At 47.4% G+C, this 14,301-nt stretch overlaps 1 protein-coding gene across 1 annotated transcript in view; it reads right to left on the bottom strand.

Moving 5' to 3' along the window:
* NID2 (nidogen 2) overlaps positions 1-14,301 on the bottom strand; it is a 91,157-nt gene that overhangs the window by 910 nt on the left and 75,946 nt on the right. Inside the window, exons 14-19 of the mRNA XM_053257708.1 lie at positions 12,489-12,658; positions 11,008-11,137; positions 6,687-6,858; positions 2,990-3,147; positions 2,080-2,203; positions 526-638 (exon numbers count right to left, since the gene is read on the bottom strand). Of these exons, the coding sequence (XP_053113683.1) occupies positions 526-638; positions 2,080-2,203; positions 2,990-3,147; positions 6,687-6,858; positions 11,008-11,137; positions 12,489-12,658 (867 nt within the window). The remainder of the gene's footprint in view (positions 1-525; positions 639-2,079; positions 2,204-2,989; positions 3,148-6,686; positions 6,859-11,007; positions 11,138-12,488; positions 12,659-14,301) is intronic.

Raw genomic sequence — 14,301 nt, 5'->3', positions numbered from 1 at the left:
CGCTAGACTCGTAGCCATTGACAGACCTGTCCTTCAAGCCATCCAAGCTGGTAGCCATTTCCACATCCCATGGCAAAGAATTTCATAGATTAATTATGCGACAAAAGTACTTCCTCGTGTCTGTTCTAAATTTCCCAACCTTCGGTTTCATGGGATGACCCCTGGTTCTAGTGTTGTGAGAGAGGGAGAAAAGTGTCTCTCTGTCTACTCTTTCTTCAGGTATCGTTTTATACATCTCTATCATGTCATCCACCCTCCCATCTTTTCCAAACTCAAAAGCCCCAGAGGCTGTATGCAGCATTTAACAAACTTGCAGAGCTCACTGGCACTAGATGTGCTGCTAGCCACTGGCTTAAATGGTTGTAAAGAGAACCTCCATGTTCAAAGGCAGTGTACTTCTGAGTATGGAAGATGCCAGGGGGACGCTGGCCACCGTGCAAAGGAAAAAGAGGCTGCTCTTTTTCAGGAACAAAGGTTTTTGAGAAATGCACCACCATCACACTTCAGCTAAGCCCGAATTTTTACCTCCTGGACAGTATGGGTGGACGGCTGTGATTCCATAGAGGTGTGTCCGTTGCTCAGGAAGATATTCACCCGTAAAAGCACCACTGTCTTTGTTCACGGCTATAACGCCATCCCTGTGTAGAAAATAAATGCAGAGCCCGTTTGGCCTGTGGTGACACCACTCCTTTAATGAACAGTTTCTGCCTGGGAGGTGGGATTGAGAGTCCAGTTCGCTTTGGTTGGCCCTAGTCAGACAGAGTTATGTACTGGGTGGGGGCAACCTGGCCAGAGCGCATGGGAGTCCCTCTTTATGGTGCTGGAATGGTGGAGATTTTGTCTGATGCCCTCAACTACAAAGCTCAAATGCTAGAAAACAAGCATTTTTTAAAAATGCCTGATTGGATAACAGTCTTTCAAAAAAAAAATTTTTACCATGCAAATAAACTGGAGGGAACTCATTTCATAGTGATTTCCGCATTCAAAACAACTTCAAGTTGGGCCAGCATACAATTCTGGTCCTAGAGATCTGCGTTGCTTTTACTGTTGGTTGCCAGTAAAATCCAAGGTACTAGTTCTTGCCTACAGACCCCAAAAATGGCCTGGGGGCCAGTGTTCCCTGCAACAGGAATTCCCAGATGTTGACCAACTCCCATAAACCCCAGCCCAATGTCAATGCCGCTGGGAATGCTGGGAGTTGTAGTCAACATCTGGGCATCCTTGTGGTGCTGGGATGGTGGGAATTGAGTCTGAAGTCTTCAACTACAATGCTCGGACCACTAGAAAACAAGCCTTTTGTTTTCACTGCCTGGGGCCTGGTCCCAGGCTGCCGATCATGGAACTGCCTGCCATCGCAATTCCAGCATCTCTCTCTGCAGAGGAACACCACTCTAACTGGACAGTGCGGGCAAGGGGGTGAGTGACACATGGGGGTGGGACTTCCAGACCCACTTTGGCCACTGTGGGGTCAGCGCTTTCCCCCAAAACAGCTGTGTAGGCTTAATGCCGTTCGGTGCCTGGCAAAGACCTGACTTGCTGTTTTCAGACATAAAATGACAAACTTTTAACAAGTCTCTAAAGACTTATTCTTTCACCCAAGCTTTTTAACTGGACTGTGGTTTTAAATTGTTTGGCGGTTTTTATTTTTAACCTGTTTTATCTTGCTTGTAAACTGCCCAGAAACAGAGGCTTGGGTCAGCATACAAATTTGGGAGAGAGAGAGAGAGAGAAGAAAAAAAGAAAAAAGAGGGTCGCTGTCCTTGCATCCAGGATCCCCCAGAGTGCTCTCTGAAGCCCTGCCCTGGCATGCTCAGAAGTGCCAAGCCCTGCGGTCTACAGCTGCAGACACAACTGCTGTCCTCATGGACAGATGCTTCCTGTTGCCAGAATGCTGGCATTCCAGTCATGGGAAGCCTCTGTCCATGAGCACAGCATTTCCCGGATACCGGCTGGATCATTCTGTGTGTCCTCTGCTGTGTGTCACTTTGTTCCTAGCGGAATAGGAACTTCTCAATCAGAAACCTCCTAAGGGAGACGCAGAAGTCTCTTTGCTCGCCGATTACCTGGCCTCAGGCCTACCTTCTCCAGTCCGTGTGGTAGAAGTGGTTGGCGTAGCTAACAATGCTGAAGGGATAGTTGAGGTTATTCTGTATTACACGCCTTCCTCCTCCATCCGGTAATGCACACTCCAGCCTCTTGGTTCCTTGATAAACAAGAAAGGGGAGCAGGAAACATGATGCTTGTCCTTCCTGCGACATTTGTTTATTCACATTTATATCCCACCCCTTCCTCCAAGGAGCTCAGAATGGGCTACGTCAGGGGTCCTCAGGGTCCCCAGATGCTGCTGGACTTCAGCTCCCATAATCCTCAGCCTCAATGGCCACATCTGGGGACTCAAATTTGAGAAGACCTGGCATACTTGGTTCTTCCTCTCCCCCATTTATCCTCACAACAACCCTGTGAGGTAGGTTGGGCTGAGAGAGGGCAAGCATTTATTCATTGTTAGACTTATATATCACCTTTCATTAAAATAGTCTCAAGGTGATTTACAATAAATTTAAAAGACAATACAAAACTATTAAACAGTTAAAACAATAGAAATATTAAATTGGAATATAAGAAAAAATACAAATATATTTTGAAAAGTTAAAAAACCATATGCACGAAAAACCCATAAAACACAGCCCAGAGACTGAGGAGTGGGACGCCCACTGCAAGAGCATTGCAAGGCCTGGATTTGAACCTGGGCTGCCCAAGCCCTGCTGTGACACGCTCACCACTACCCTACACTGTCTTTATGTGCATAACAGCAGCACTACAATTCAAATTGCAGAAGCTGCCTTATCCTGGTTTGGATCACGCCTATCTAAACTAATATGTTCACATACTACATATGGTTACAAAAAAACCTGGTGTTTGTTTGTTTTTTAAATGTGTTTTTTCACACACATACTTGCGCGCGCGCACAGAGACACGAAATCCACATTACCTGCATCTGCCCAACAGATCAGTTTGGAAAAGGGGTCAAAGGTTAAGCCATTGGGCAGTCCAATGTCTTGGTTGATCAAGATCCGCCTGTGCTCTCCAGTCACGGTGGAGGTCTCGATTTTGGGGGCTTCACGATTCCAGTCCGTCCAATAGAGATTGCTGCAGGGAAACCAACCAGGCAAATGCAAAGGACAAGATGGGCTGGTTGTGCAGTAAAGGGGCTAAACCAGCAAGACCAGAACAAACAGCAGGGCTGACCCTGCCACAGAGGGGAGTGAGGCCAGGGGGCCAAGCTTGGAAGGGCACCCAATTAGGCAGAAGTGAATCTCTCTTTTTTTCTACTTAAAATTCTAACTGCAGAACTTTTTGTCATTCCACATAACATATTCCTTTTGTTCTCCGAAACCCTGCAAAAGGCACAGCGTTGTCAAGCTTTATCGCTTGGAATCCCTCTCGCCCGCACAGACTGAAGCAAGCTCTTGGCTGCTCCCGTGAGCCACCCAGAGAACAACTTGTTACAGGGCGGCTCACAGTTTATTATTTATTATGAATTATTATCATCACCATTATTCTGTTGAGCTGCAATGAGGGGTTACCATGGATGTTCTCCTGGAGATTATGGGTTGTCCTGGGGCACTATTGTCATCACAGCAAGGCTTTGTTCTAAAAATAGACACCCCTTTCACTGCCAGGGACTTCTCATTTTTCTCTATATTGAACAGGGGAGCGATATATAATGAGTTAAAGAAAATATTTAAAATGACATTTCCTAAGAAGCCAGAATCCTTCCTGCTGGGGATAACACAAGGTGTAATTTCTACAACTAACTTAACATTTTTAATGTATGCTTCTACAGCGGCCAGAATTATATATGCACAGAAATAGAAGAGTAATGAACTGCCTTCAAAACAGGATTGGCTGATAAAAATTTTGGAATATGCGGAGATGGCAAAACTTACAACACTGATAAGAGATCAAAATTTGGAAGGCTTCAAAGAAGATTGGAAACCATTCTTGTTGTATCTAAAGGATTATTTTCCTACTATGGACTTTACAGCAGGGTTTGAAATTTAGTAAAAAAACTGCAGGTTGGGTAGATTAACTGTGTTTGTAAGGGTTTAAATTTATGTTTTGAATTATTATTATAGCAAGGGTAAACTTTATAGCTGATGATTCACGAAGAGATGTGTGCGGGAAGTCCATTTTTGTGTATATTGTAATGAATGACAATATTACTATTGTTAAAATCACTAAAAACTGAATTTGAATAATATATATATTGAACGGGGGAGCGTGCCAAAGTCACATTTCCCCAAGGGCGCCAAAAACCCTGGCAAGCTGGCATCTCACTAGAGAGAACTTCTCGCCCTATGATCCTCCAAGGCTCTTAGATCTTCCATGGCAGCTTTTCTGGGCTGAAGCATGAAGCTCGCTTCTGCAAGCAGCAGGGCCTTTTCGGGAATAGCCCCCACCTCCCCGCTTGAGGCATGCTTGTGGCTGGCACTGTTGACAGGGCTCTGCTTCTGAGCATCTGAAACCAAATAATGCCTACCACCCCTTCGGAACCCACTCACCGGCGCACTGGGAGCAGCTTTTCCAAAGAGGTGATGTGCATGTTCTGCTTTGGACAGCCCGAAGCACAGTCCGGATTGCTGGCTCCTTTTAGGCTTTTAGGAAGCAAATGAATATCACTTTGTTGCACCAGGTCTTTGGGGATCAACCCTTTTAATTTCTGCCAATTGGAGTGTGTGTGTGTGTGTGTGTGTGTACACTCACAGACATGCGTTGGTTTTTCTAGCATCTGGTTTTAACTAGCTTTATTATTTTACTTTAATTCTGTAATTTTTATGTTGATTTTGTTTGAAATGTTATAGTTGTGAGCTTGTAGGCCCAAATTGAGGGGGAAAGAGGAATGGAACTAAAGAGACCACCCACCATGCCATTTATTCACCCAAGAAGAAATGAAGAAGAAACGAATCGCCTGGAGATTAATCTCCAGTCCAATCGGTGACTGGAGATGATGGGAGTTGTAGTGCAACAACATCTCCAGATGCTGAAGAATCCCTGGGCTAAGGAATTCAGCTACAAGTCACACAATGCATAAAGAGCCTATCAGATCCACTGCCATACAATACTTCTGGGCATTCACAGGTAGGGTATTATTATTATTATTACATTTATATCCTGCTCTTCCTCCAAGGAGCCCAGAGCAGTGTACTACATACTTGAGTTTCTCTTTCACAACAACCCTGTGAAGTAGGCTAAGCTGAGAGAGAAGTGACTGGCCGAGAGTCACCCAGCTAATCTCATGGCTGAATGGGGATTTGAACTCGGGTCTCTCCGGTCCTAGTCCAGCACTCTAACCACTACACCACGCTGGCTCTCTCATCACCTTTACTACATGGAGCCAGCCTCTCTCCTGCTGTTGCTCCCCTGCAACTGGTACTCAGAGGCATCCTGCCTTTGAGGCTGGAGGTGGCCCACAGCCCTCCGACTAGTAGACATTGATAGACCTCTCCTCCATGAAGTCATCCAGACCCCTCTTAAAGCCATCCAGGTCGTTGGCCGTCACCACATTTTGTGGCAGAGAGTTCCACAAGTGGATCACGCGTTGTGTGAAAAAGACTTCCATTTGTTGGTCCTAGACCTCCTGGCAGTCAATTCCATGGGATGACCTGTGGTTCTAGTGTTGTGCGAGAGGGAAAAGAATTTCTCTCTCTCCACTTTCTCCACACCATGCATGATTTTATAGACCTCTATCATGTCTTCCCACAGTCATCTTTTTTCTAAACTAAAAAGCCCCAGGTGTTGTAGTCTTGCCTCATAAGAAAGGTGCTCTAGGCCCCTGATCATCTTGGTTGCTCTCTTCTGTACCTTGGTTGCCCTCTTTTTTCAGTTCCATTTCACTATCACAGCTGATAGCCACCGGTCATCCTATCCTCTGCAAAAGTCTCTAACTTAGGGGTCATCACCACATCTTGTGGCAACAACCAATTCCATAATTATAATTACATGCTGTAAAGCGATGTGCAGTCAAGAAATACGCCGCAGACTAGGACTTGGTAGGGTTGCAATGAAGGCCTTGGAAAGGGTATTTAGATACCGTGACGTGTCTGCACCTACAAAGATTAGAATCATTTGGACAATGGTTTTCCCTGTGACACTCTATGGATGCGAAAGCTGGACTTTGAAGAAGCAAGATAGAAAAAGCATTGATGCTTTTGAACTTTGGTGCTGGAGAAGACTTTTGAGGATACCATGGACATCCAGGAAAACCAACAAATGGATCATAGAACAAATCAATCCAGAATTTCCACTCGAGGCACAAATGACCAGGCTCAAACTATGATACTTTGGACACATGATGCAAAGACCCAGCTCCCCTGAGAAGTCCATAATGCTGGGGAAAGTTGAAGGAAAGAGAAGAAGAGGATGACCAGCAGCAAGGTGGATGGACTCCATTACGACGGCAATGAATGCACCACTGAGCAACCTGAAAGGTCAAGTGGAAGACAGATCTTCCTGGAGAGAATCTATCTATGTGGTCGCTAAGAGTCAACACCAACTTGACAGCACTCAATCAATCAATCAATGTGATGTGCTACTTCAGCCATGGCATCTTCCATGAACAGCATAAGCCTTGCAAGACAAGAGTCGCCTTTTCTGAAGTCCAAGTCAGTTCCCAACCCACCACTTACCCCCGGATGGGATCCACCGCAATCGCGCGAGGGTTGACAAGGTCTGTGGCGAAGAGAACCCGACGTTCTGAGCCATCCAGCCTGGCGCTCTCGATCTTGTCCAGGCCGCTGTCTGTCCAAAACATGGTTCTTCGGAGGTGGTCGATGGCCAGGCCTTCTGGACTCATCAGCCCTATGGGAGAGGAACCCAAAGGAAGAGCTCACTTTGCTGGAAGGCCAGGACCAGTTGAACCACTGGGCATGTTTCCTGGGCAAACATGCCCAGCGGTCATTGTGGCTGTGGATGATGGGCATTTGAGTCCAACTGCTAATATCATGATGCCCTGATACAAATCTATGATATGGCCACATTTCTGTACAGTTCTGGTCACTATACCTCAAAAGGGGCATTATAGAACTAGAAAAGATGCAGAAGAGGGCAACCAAGATGATCAGGGGCCTGAAGCACATAGGGAAACAGAGAAAGCAGCCTTCTTCCGAGTCAGACCCTTGGTCCATCTAGCTCAGTATTGTCTACGCAGACTGGCAACAGCTTCTCCAAGGTTACAGGAATCTCTCTCAGCCCTATCTTGGAGATGCTGCCAGGGAGGGAACTTGGAACCTTCTGCTCTTCCCAGAGCAGCCCCATCCCCTTAGGGAAATATCTGGCAATGCTCACATGTAGTGTCCCATTCAAATGCAACCAGGGCAGACCTTGCTTAGCAAAGGGGACAAGTCATGTTGGCTACCACAAGACCAGCTACCATAAGCACCTTCCTTATGAGGCAAGACAACAACACCGGGGGCTTTTTAGCGTAGAAAAAAGACAACTAAGGGGCGACATGATAGAGGTCTACAAAACTATGCATGGTGTGGAGAGAAATTTTCCTCCCTCTCTCACAATAGTAGAAAAAGGGGTCATCCCATTAAAAACTGAAGGTCAGGAAATTTAGAACTGACAAGAGGAAGCACTTTTTCACACAGCGCATAATCAGTCTATGGAATTCTCTGCCACGGGATGTGGTGATGGCCACTAGTTTGGGTGGCTTTAAAAGGGGCTTAGACAAATTCATGGAGGACAGGTCCATCAATGGCTACTAGTCGGAGGGCTATAGGCCGCTTCCATGTTCAGGTGCAAGTTGAATGGCAGTTGCAGAAGAGCAACAGCAGAGAGAGGACATGGCCTCACCTCTTGCCTGTGGGCTTCCCACTGTGGGGAACAGGATGCTGGACTAGAAAGGCCTTGGGCTGGATCCAGCAGGGCTGTGCTTACGTTAACAGCTGGGAGACCCACAGTTGAGAACTGCTGGCCTAAGATAACTCTGTTGTATCTCCTGTGTGGGCTTGTGCTTTCAGTAAAGGCAGTCCGCAGATGTACGACACCCTTGGTTCCAGAAAACTGTGTCAAAACGTTGAAACTCAGCATCAATTTTCTCATAGGATGTGTAGCAATCTGCCCTCCCTTACCCTAAAGAGTGAACCGGAAGTGAAACCTGTCTTGACCGACAGGCTAGGGAACAGTCACTCAGCACACGGTAGGTGGGACCTAGAGGGCGTTGTGGCAGGAAGAGAAGTGTGTCTTTGTCCTCAAGTGGAGCCAGGCAGGGCAAGCAACAGGTTGGTTGGTCAGGCAATGGCGGCAGCCAGGAAGATTGCAATCCTGGGAAGTTAGGACTGCAGTGGTCTGAAGTATCTACCATGGATTTGGTGAGTTCAGGAGAGAAGCCAGGGCTTTGGCTTCAGGGAAATGCTTCATCTAGGGAAACGTTTGTTAGTTAGCTCGCGTTAGTGTGCTTTGCAAATCCTTACAACTGGTCTATTGAGTTTTATCTGTAACGCAACAAACTAAGAAGCACTAGTCTGTGACCTTTCTATCCATCCAGGGGTGCTGCAAAATTCTCTAACCTTTAAAGGTGCTTTTAAAGGTTCCTGTACCCCTTGTCCCTTGCAATGGGGTGCTTTTAAAAAAGTATTCTTGTAACCACTGAGTATCTTTACCTGTAACTAAAAGCTGAGAAAGCCTCAGACTGAAGCAGTCTGTAGTATTTTGAATACAGTCTTCTCTATTTGTTCTTTGTATTTTACCTGCCTATGAGTGGATTTTTAACTCAGGAAAAGGGGTTTTACTCTGGTGCAAACATGCCTCAATGTTAATTGCTCAGCAACCTACCAGGTTTTCTCACCACATGGAAGCTGCACATGGAGGAGTTTTTGTATTTTTACTTTGGCAAAGAGAAGGAGTGTTTCCCTGGAATTTCACCCACACCGGTGGGGGGCAGGAGATAAACTCTGTTAAAGAGTGGGCGTGTTGGCAGTGATTGGTCTACCAAAGGAATATTTTAAGTTTTAAAGGAACAGTCTTTGTTGAGCAAACACAGAGGGAATGATTCAGCATTTTTCTTTCCCCCATGTGAGCTTGCTCTGAGACAAAGGCTGGGCTTAAATCTGCTACAGGATGCAATGCTATAAATAGGGGGTTAGTTCCTAACCCAAGGCCGGATACCCTATTTATTTCTGCTGCTGCCAAAGTTGTTGATGTGTCAACCCCAGATGTGCAAACATGCAAGAGAGAAGTTGTTCACCTTTGCACACACTCCCTTCCCAGACCCCTCCTGACTCTTTCTCACTTTACCATGGAAGGAAGGAAGGGAAGCAACTAGGTAGCCCTCCTCCATCTCCTCCTGGGCAAAGGTTAGACAGGGAAGGAAGGCGGGTAGGCAGGAAGCAGCATGTGGGCTGGGAAGGGGACAGCCTCTCTCATGATCACAGCCCAGGTGTTGGGCTGAAGGAGGAAGAGAAGCTGAAGCAGAAGTGGGGGCAGCAGCAGCAGGAAGAGCATCTTGGACAGGTGAGTCCTGAAGGAGAACAGCTGGTCTTGTGGTAGCAAGCATGAATTGTCCCCTTTGCTAAGCTGGGTCCACCCTGGTTTGCTTTTTAATGGGAGGCTACATGTGTGAGTGCGCCAAGATATTCCCCTTAGGGGATGGGGCTGCTCTGGGAAGAACACCTGCATGCTTGGATGCGGAAGGTTCCAAGTTCCCTCCCTGGCAGCATCTCCAAGATAGGGCTGAGAGAGACTCCTGCCTGCAACCTTGGAGAAAGGCCCTGCTAGTAGGGATGTGCACGAGCCAGTTTGGCGCCTCCTTTGGGAAGTGGCAAACTGGTTTGGGCACTCGCAGCTGAATTGTTTCGGTGGGGTGGGGAGCGGTTCCCTTAAGGAGCAGGTAAGCAGGTCCTTACCTGCTCCGCTGCCGCCCTGCTGCTTTTCCAGGCGCAGCACTTGCTCGAGCAAAGGCCACACCAGGGCCAACGGGTTCAAAGAACCTGGGCTGCTGACCAATCAGGGGCCATGAGAGCGGCCCCGACACGCCCCCCACGTCTGACGTCAGACGCGGGGAGGCTAGTTTAGCTCCTGAGCGGGGGCTACGCAGCCCCTTTGGGAGCTAAACAAAAGCTGGCGCTGTGTTTGCCGCTCCTGGTTGACCGCTGCGAACGCAGCGCCAGCCTCCTGAAGGAGCCGTGCGGCCCCTTCGGCAGTTAACGGGTGCGGCCCCGTTCTCCCTCCTCCTCTAGCCTGTGCAGCAGCAATTGTTTGGTGAAGTCTTCTTTCTTGCAGCATGTTGCTGCCTGTTACAATCTTCTGGAGAGGCTGGTTGCGGTTGACACCGGCTCATTTGGTGGCGACCCGGGACAGGGCCTTCTCTGTGGCTGCCCCAGGGCTTTGGAATGCGCTCCCTGTTGAAATAAGAGCATCTCCTTCTCTGTTTGTTTTCAGGAAGAACCTTAACTCACCTGTTCTTGCAAGCTTTTAATTAGAATTAATTTTAATAATTTGTTTTAATAATTGTTTTATGCTACTGTTTTCATTGTGTTTCTGTTTTATGCTATTGTTTCATGTATTTTAATCTGTATTGATTTTTAAATATTGTTTTAAATTTTGTACAGTGCCTAGAGATGCACTTATCAGGAGGTATAAAAATATGATAAATAAATAAATTGATAAATAAATGATGTTGGACTAGGACCAGGGAGATTCGAGTTCAAATCCCCATTCAGCCATGAAACTCTGGGCCGGCCACTTCTCTCTGAGCCTAACCTACCTCACAGGGTTGTTGTGAGGATGAACATAACCAAGCAAACCACTCTGGGCTCCTTGGAGGGAAAGCAGGATAGAGATGTAAAAATAAAATAAAGTTGAAACAGGGTGGCGTAAATATCTCAAGTGTTGTTTATCTTAATTTGGAATGTCTTAAGTTGAGAACCTCCTGTATTTAAAATTGTAAAACATTTTGAGTACCAAGGCAGAAAAGGTGTCATGCAACTGCAGTAAATCCACAAATACCTGAGTTGATCACAGTCTCTGGTTCCGCACCCGGCTCCAGACTGGCCCGGCTGATGCTTCGCCCTGCGACATCTGTCCAATACATCATTTTTCCCCTGCAGTCATAGTCTATTCCCACCACGATGGAGCCCTAGAGGGACATATGCACACACACAAAAGGCAATAGGGAGCATTAGACTATGCTTGAATTCCATAATGTGGGATTCTCAAACTTGTGTCCCCAGATGTCATAAGACTACAGCTCCAGAGACTGTGGAAGAGCTGGGGATAATGGGAGTTGTAGTCCAACACCTGAGTCCCCAAGTCCGAGAACCCATAAGTTACTTAATTAGTTTTTTGAACATGTGGGGAGTCTTTGGATTCTGCCTCGGATGCCAAAGTATCCTGCAAAGAGCAACAGAAATATCCGAAGTACCTTTTGCCAGTCAATTCCCTCATTTCCAGCCCTGCGGCCTCAGTTTCTTGGGGGCCTTTTATTGCTTCATTCACCGAGAGAAATGATAAAATGGGGGCATGACCTCCAGACAGCTGCATCTTGAGGGAAACGTTGCTCAACTTGTGATATATTCCCTGCAGAACCTTTAGAGGTCGTGCTCTATGCCGGTTTTAATTTTGCGTGTAGCGAATTCAGGCCCCAGTGGGGCTTGCTTAAGTACTCATCGGGACATGAAGAGGTGGTGTGGAGGACATCTGTCTTCCTTTACAAACAAAATTCCCCGATTGTTTCTTGGAAACTTTCTTTGCAAACACTTCTTGGCCTGGTGCTCATAAGACATCTGGGCAACATTTATTAACAGTTTGAGGCTGGAGGAGGTGGAGAGAGAGAGGGAGGCTCTACAAAGGCTGCTCTTGAGTTTCAGATTTAAAGGTACAGAATGATTCCGGGAGGGACTGCTCCCACCCCTCTAGTGAAGAAGACATCCCTCTTGCAGCATGAGCCTGGGATTTGACTTTGTGCACCATTGTGAATACTTCAAAAAGACGGCTTCTTTGAAAGAAAGAAATAATATTTGTGAAAAAATAAGTGGTCAAAGGCATGCCCTAAGAATTAGAGTGGAAATGTGTCCCTCCATGCAGAATTATTATTTTTTAATTGAAAAGTTCAAACATTCCCATTTAGAACTTCAAGCAGTGGATGCAGTGCCAGTGGCCTGAAGAGGCCTTAAAGTTGGACAGAGGAGACGGGGTGCTCTCCCAGAACAGCAGCCCTGGATCATGCTTTTATATAAGAGCATTATATTAAATATAGAAATATATTTAAAAGTGTGTCGTGTGTGTGTGTGTGTGTATATATGTGTGTGTGTGTCTAGGTGGCCAGATTTGGCTTTAAAAAAGCCAAATTCTGGCTTACGGCCCATTTGACACACGAGTATACCCCTTAGGTTCTGGCAGTCATGGAGTCCATGCGGAGAGTTGTCACTGCGTGGCCCCAGTCCCACCCACTTTGCAAACCCCGCCCCCACAAAAAAAAAATACATTACATGCAGGGAGAGGAGAGTCTTCGCCGCCTGCCTGTTGAGGCTTGTGCCATTCAGGGGCAAGTAGCCAACCTGCTGGCCCTGAGCGTACAGCAGGAATGTGCCAGTTGAAGGAGGACTGACGTCTGGGCGTGGAGACGGCTGGACTGTCGGAGGGGCGACGCTGGGGAGGCCTGTGGGCAAAAAGTGTACATCAGGATCATAGGAAGCTGTCCTCTCTCGCTCAGGATCGTCTTCACAGACTGGCAGTGGCTTCTCCAAGGTTGCAGGCAGGAGTCGCTCTCTCTCTTGGAGATCCCTTAGTGGGAACTTGGGACCTCCTGCATGCAAGCAGGCAGATGCGCTTCCCAGAGCAGCCCCATCTCCTCAGGGGAATATCTTCCGGTGCTCACATGTAGTCTCCCATTCCAATGCAAACCAAGGTGGACTCCGCTTAACAAAGGGGACAATTCATGCTCGCTACCACAAGCAGAAGGTTGCCAGTTTGAATCCCAGCTGGTACTATATATCAGGCAGCAGCGATATAGGAAGATGCTGAGAGGCATCATCTCAGACGGCACAGGAGGAGGCCATGGGAAACCCCTCCTGTATCCTACCCAAGGCAACCACAGGGCTCTGTGGGTGCCAAGAGTCGAAATCGACTCGACGGCACACTTGACCTTTACCGCAAGGCCAGCTCTGTTCCCACGGATGAGACGGCTGAGCAAGTCCAGGGAGCTGCTGTAACGTAGAGGTGAGGAGCATGAGCTGCAGCGAGCCAGGAAACGCCCCGGCTGAAACCCTGCCAGCTCAGCTGTGGGCTCAGGCAAACCTCCATCCTCTGAAACCCAGCCCAACCCTATCTGCAGGCGGGGCTTAACAATACTGGCCAACCTCACAGGAAGGCTGTTCAGGCAACTGAAACAGGGTAGAGTCATTCCTCACCAACTGCCGTTCCCCCAGTCGCAGTGTTGAGTATCCGCCAATGGGAAATCGCAACAGGTCTCACCAACTGTAACCCGAGTATCTGCGGTTTGGTGAGATTTCTTGGTAATGTGGGGGGGGAGGAGGAGCTGTGATTTGGCGGTTGGGGTAGTGGATGACTTCTGGGGGTGATTTTGAGGGGTTCCCCCTCACTCCTCTTGCTAACTATTGCTGATTTAAAGGGATTCCAAGTTTTTTTGTGGTGATTTTTTTGACTTTTTTCTTTATTTTTCTGTCTTTCCGTGACCACGATTCCCCAACCCATTTCCAATGTATTTCAATTGCTCACCAACTGCAAAGTTTTCCCGGAACGGAACCCTCGCGGTTGGTGAGGGGTGACTGTATGTGCAGCACTTTACAAAAAGGGCACGGTTACCTGGTGCAAGCCATTCTGATCATAGGACCCCATTGTGTTCCGGCTACACAGGTGACTGATTTGCTTCTGCACCCAATTCAAAGTGCTCATCTTAACCTCCAAGCAGGGGGTTTGTTCATTTATTTATATTTCTGTACTGCCCTTTCTCCTAGGAGACCCCAAGCCAGTTAACAAGAAAATAAAAAACAACATTTCAATTAAAAACACATTTTTAAAAAAAACTAAAAGAGAGAGGAGGGGGGCAACCTATTGGCTGAAAGCTTGAATAAAAAAATGTGGTCTTCCATTTCCTCTCAAAGGCGGGGGGGGGGGGGGAGAGCCATGCAGATCTCAGCCAAGAGCAAATTGCACAGCCTGGGGCAGTCTGGGAGTACTTCTGGATTCACACCTCTCCCTGGTTTCTCAGGTTGAGGTGGTGGCCAGGGGTGCTTTCTATCAGCCCCGACTGATACACCAGCTGCGCCCATTTCTCGAGAT

The sequence above is a fragment of the Hemicordylus capensis genome, chromosome 1 (genome assembly GCF_027244095.1).
Source record: "Hemicordylus capensis ecotype Gifberg chromosome 1, rHemCap1.1.pri, whole genome shotgun sequence".
Classification (NCBI taxonomy): domain Eukaryota; kingdom Metazoa; phylum Chordata; class Lepidosauria; order Squamata; family Cordylidae; genus Hemicordylus; species Hemicordylus capensis.
This window is presented reverse-complemented; position numbering and strand designations above follow the sequence as displayed.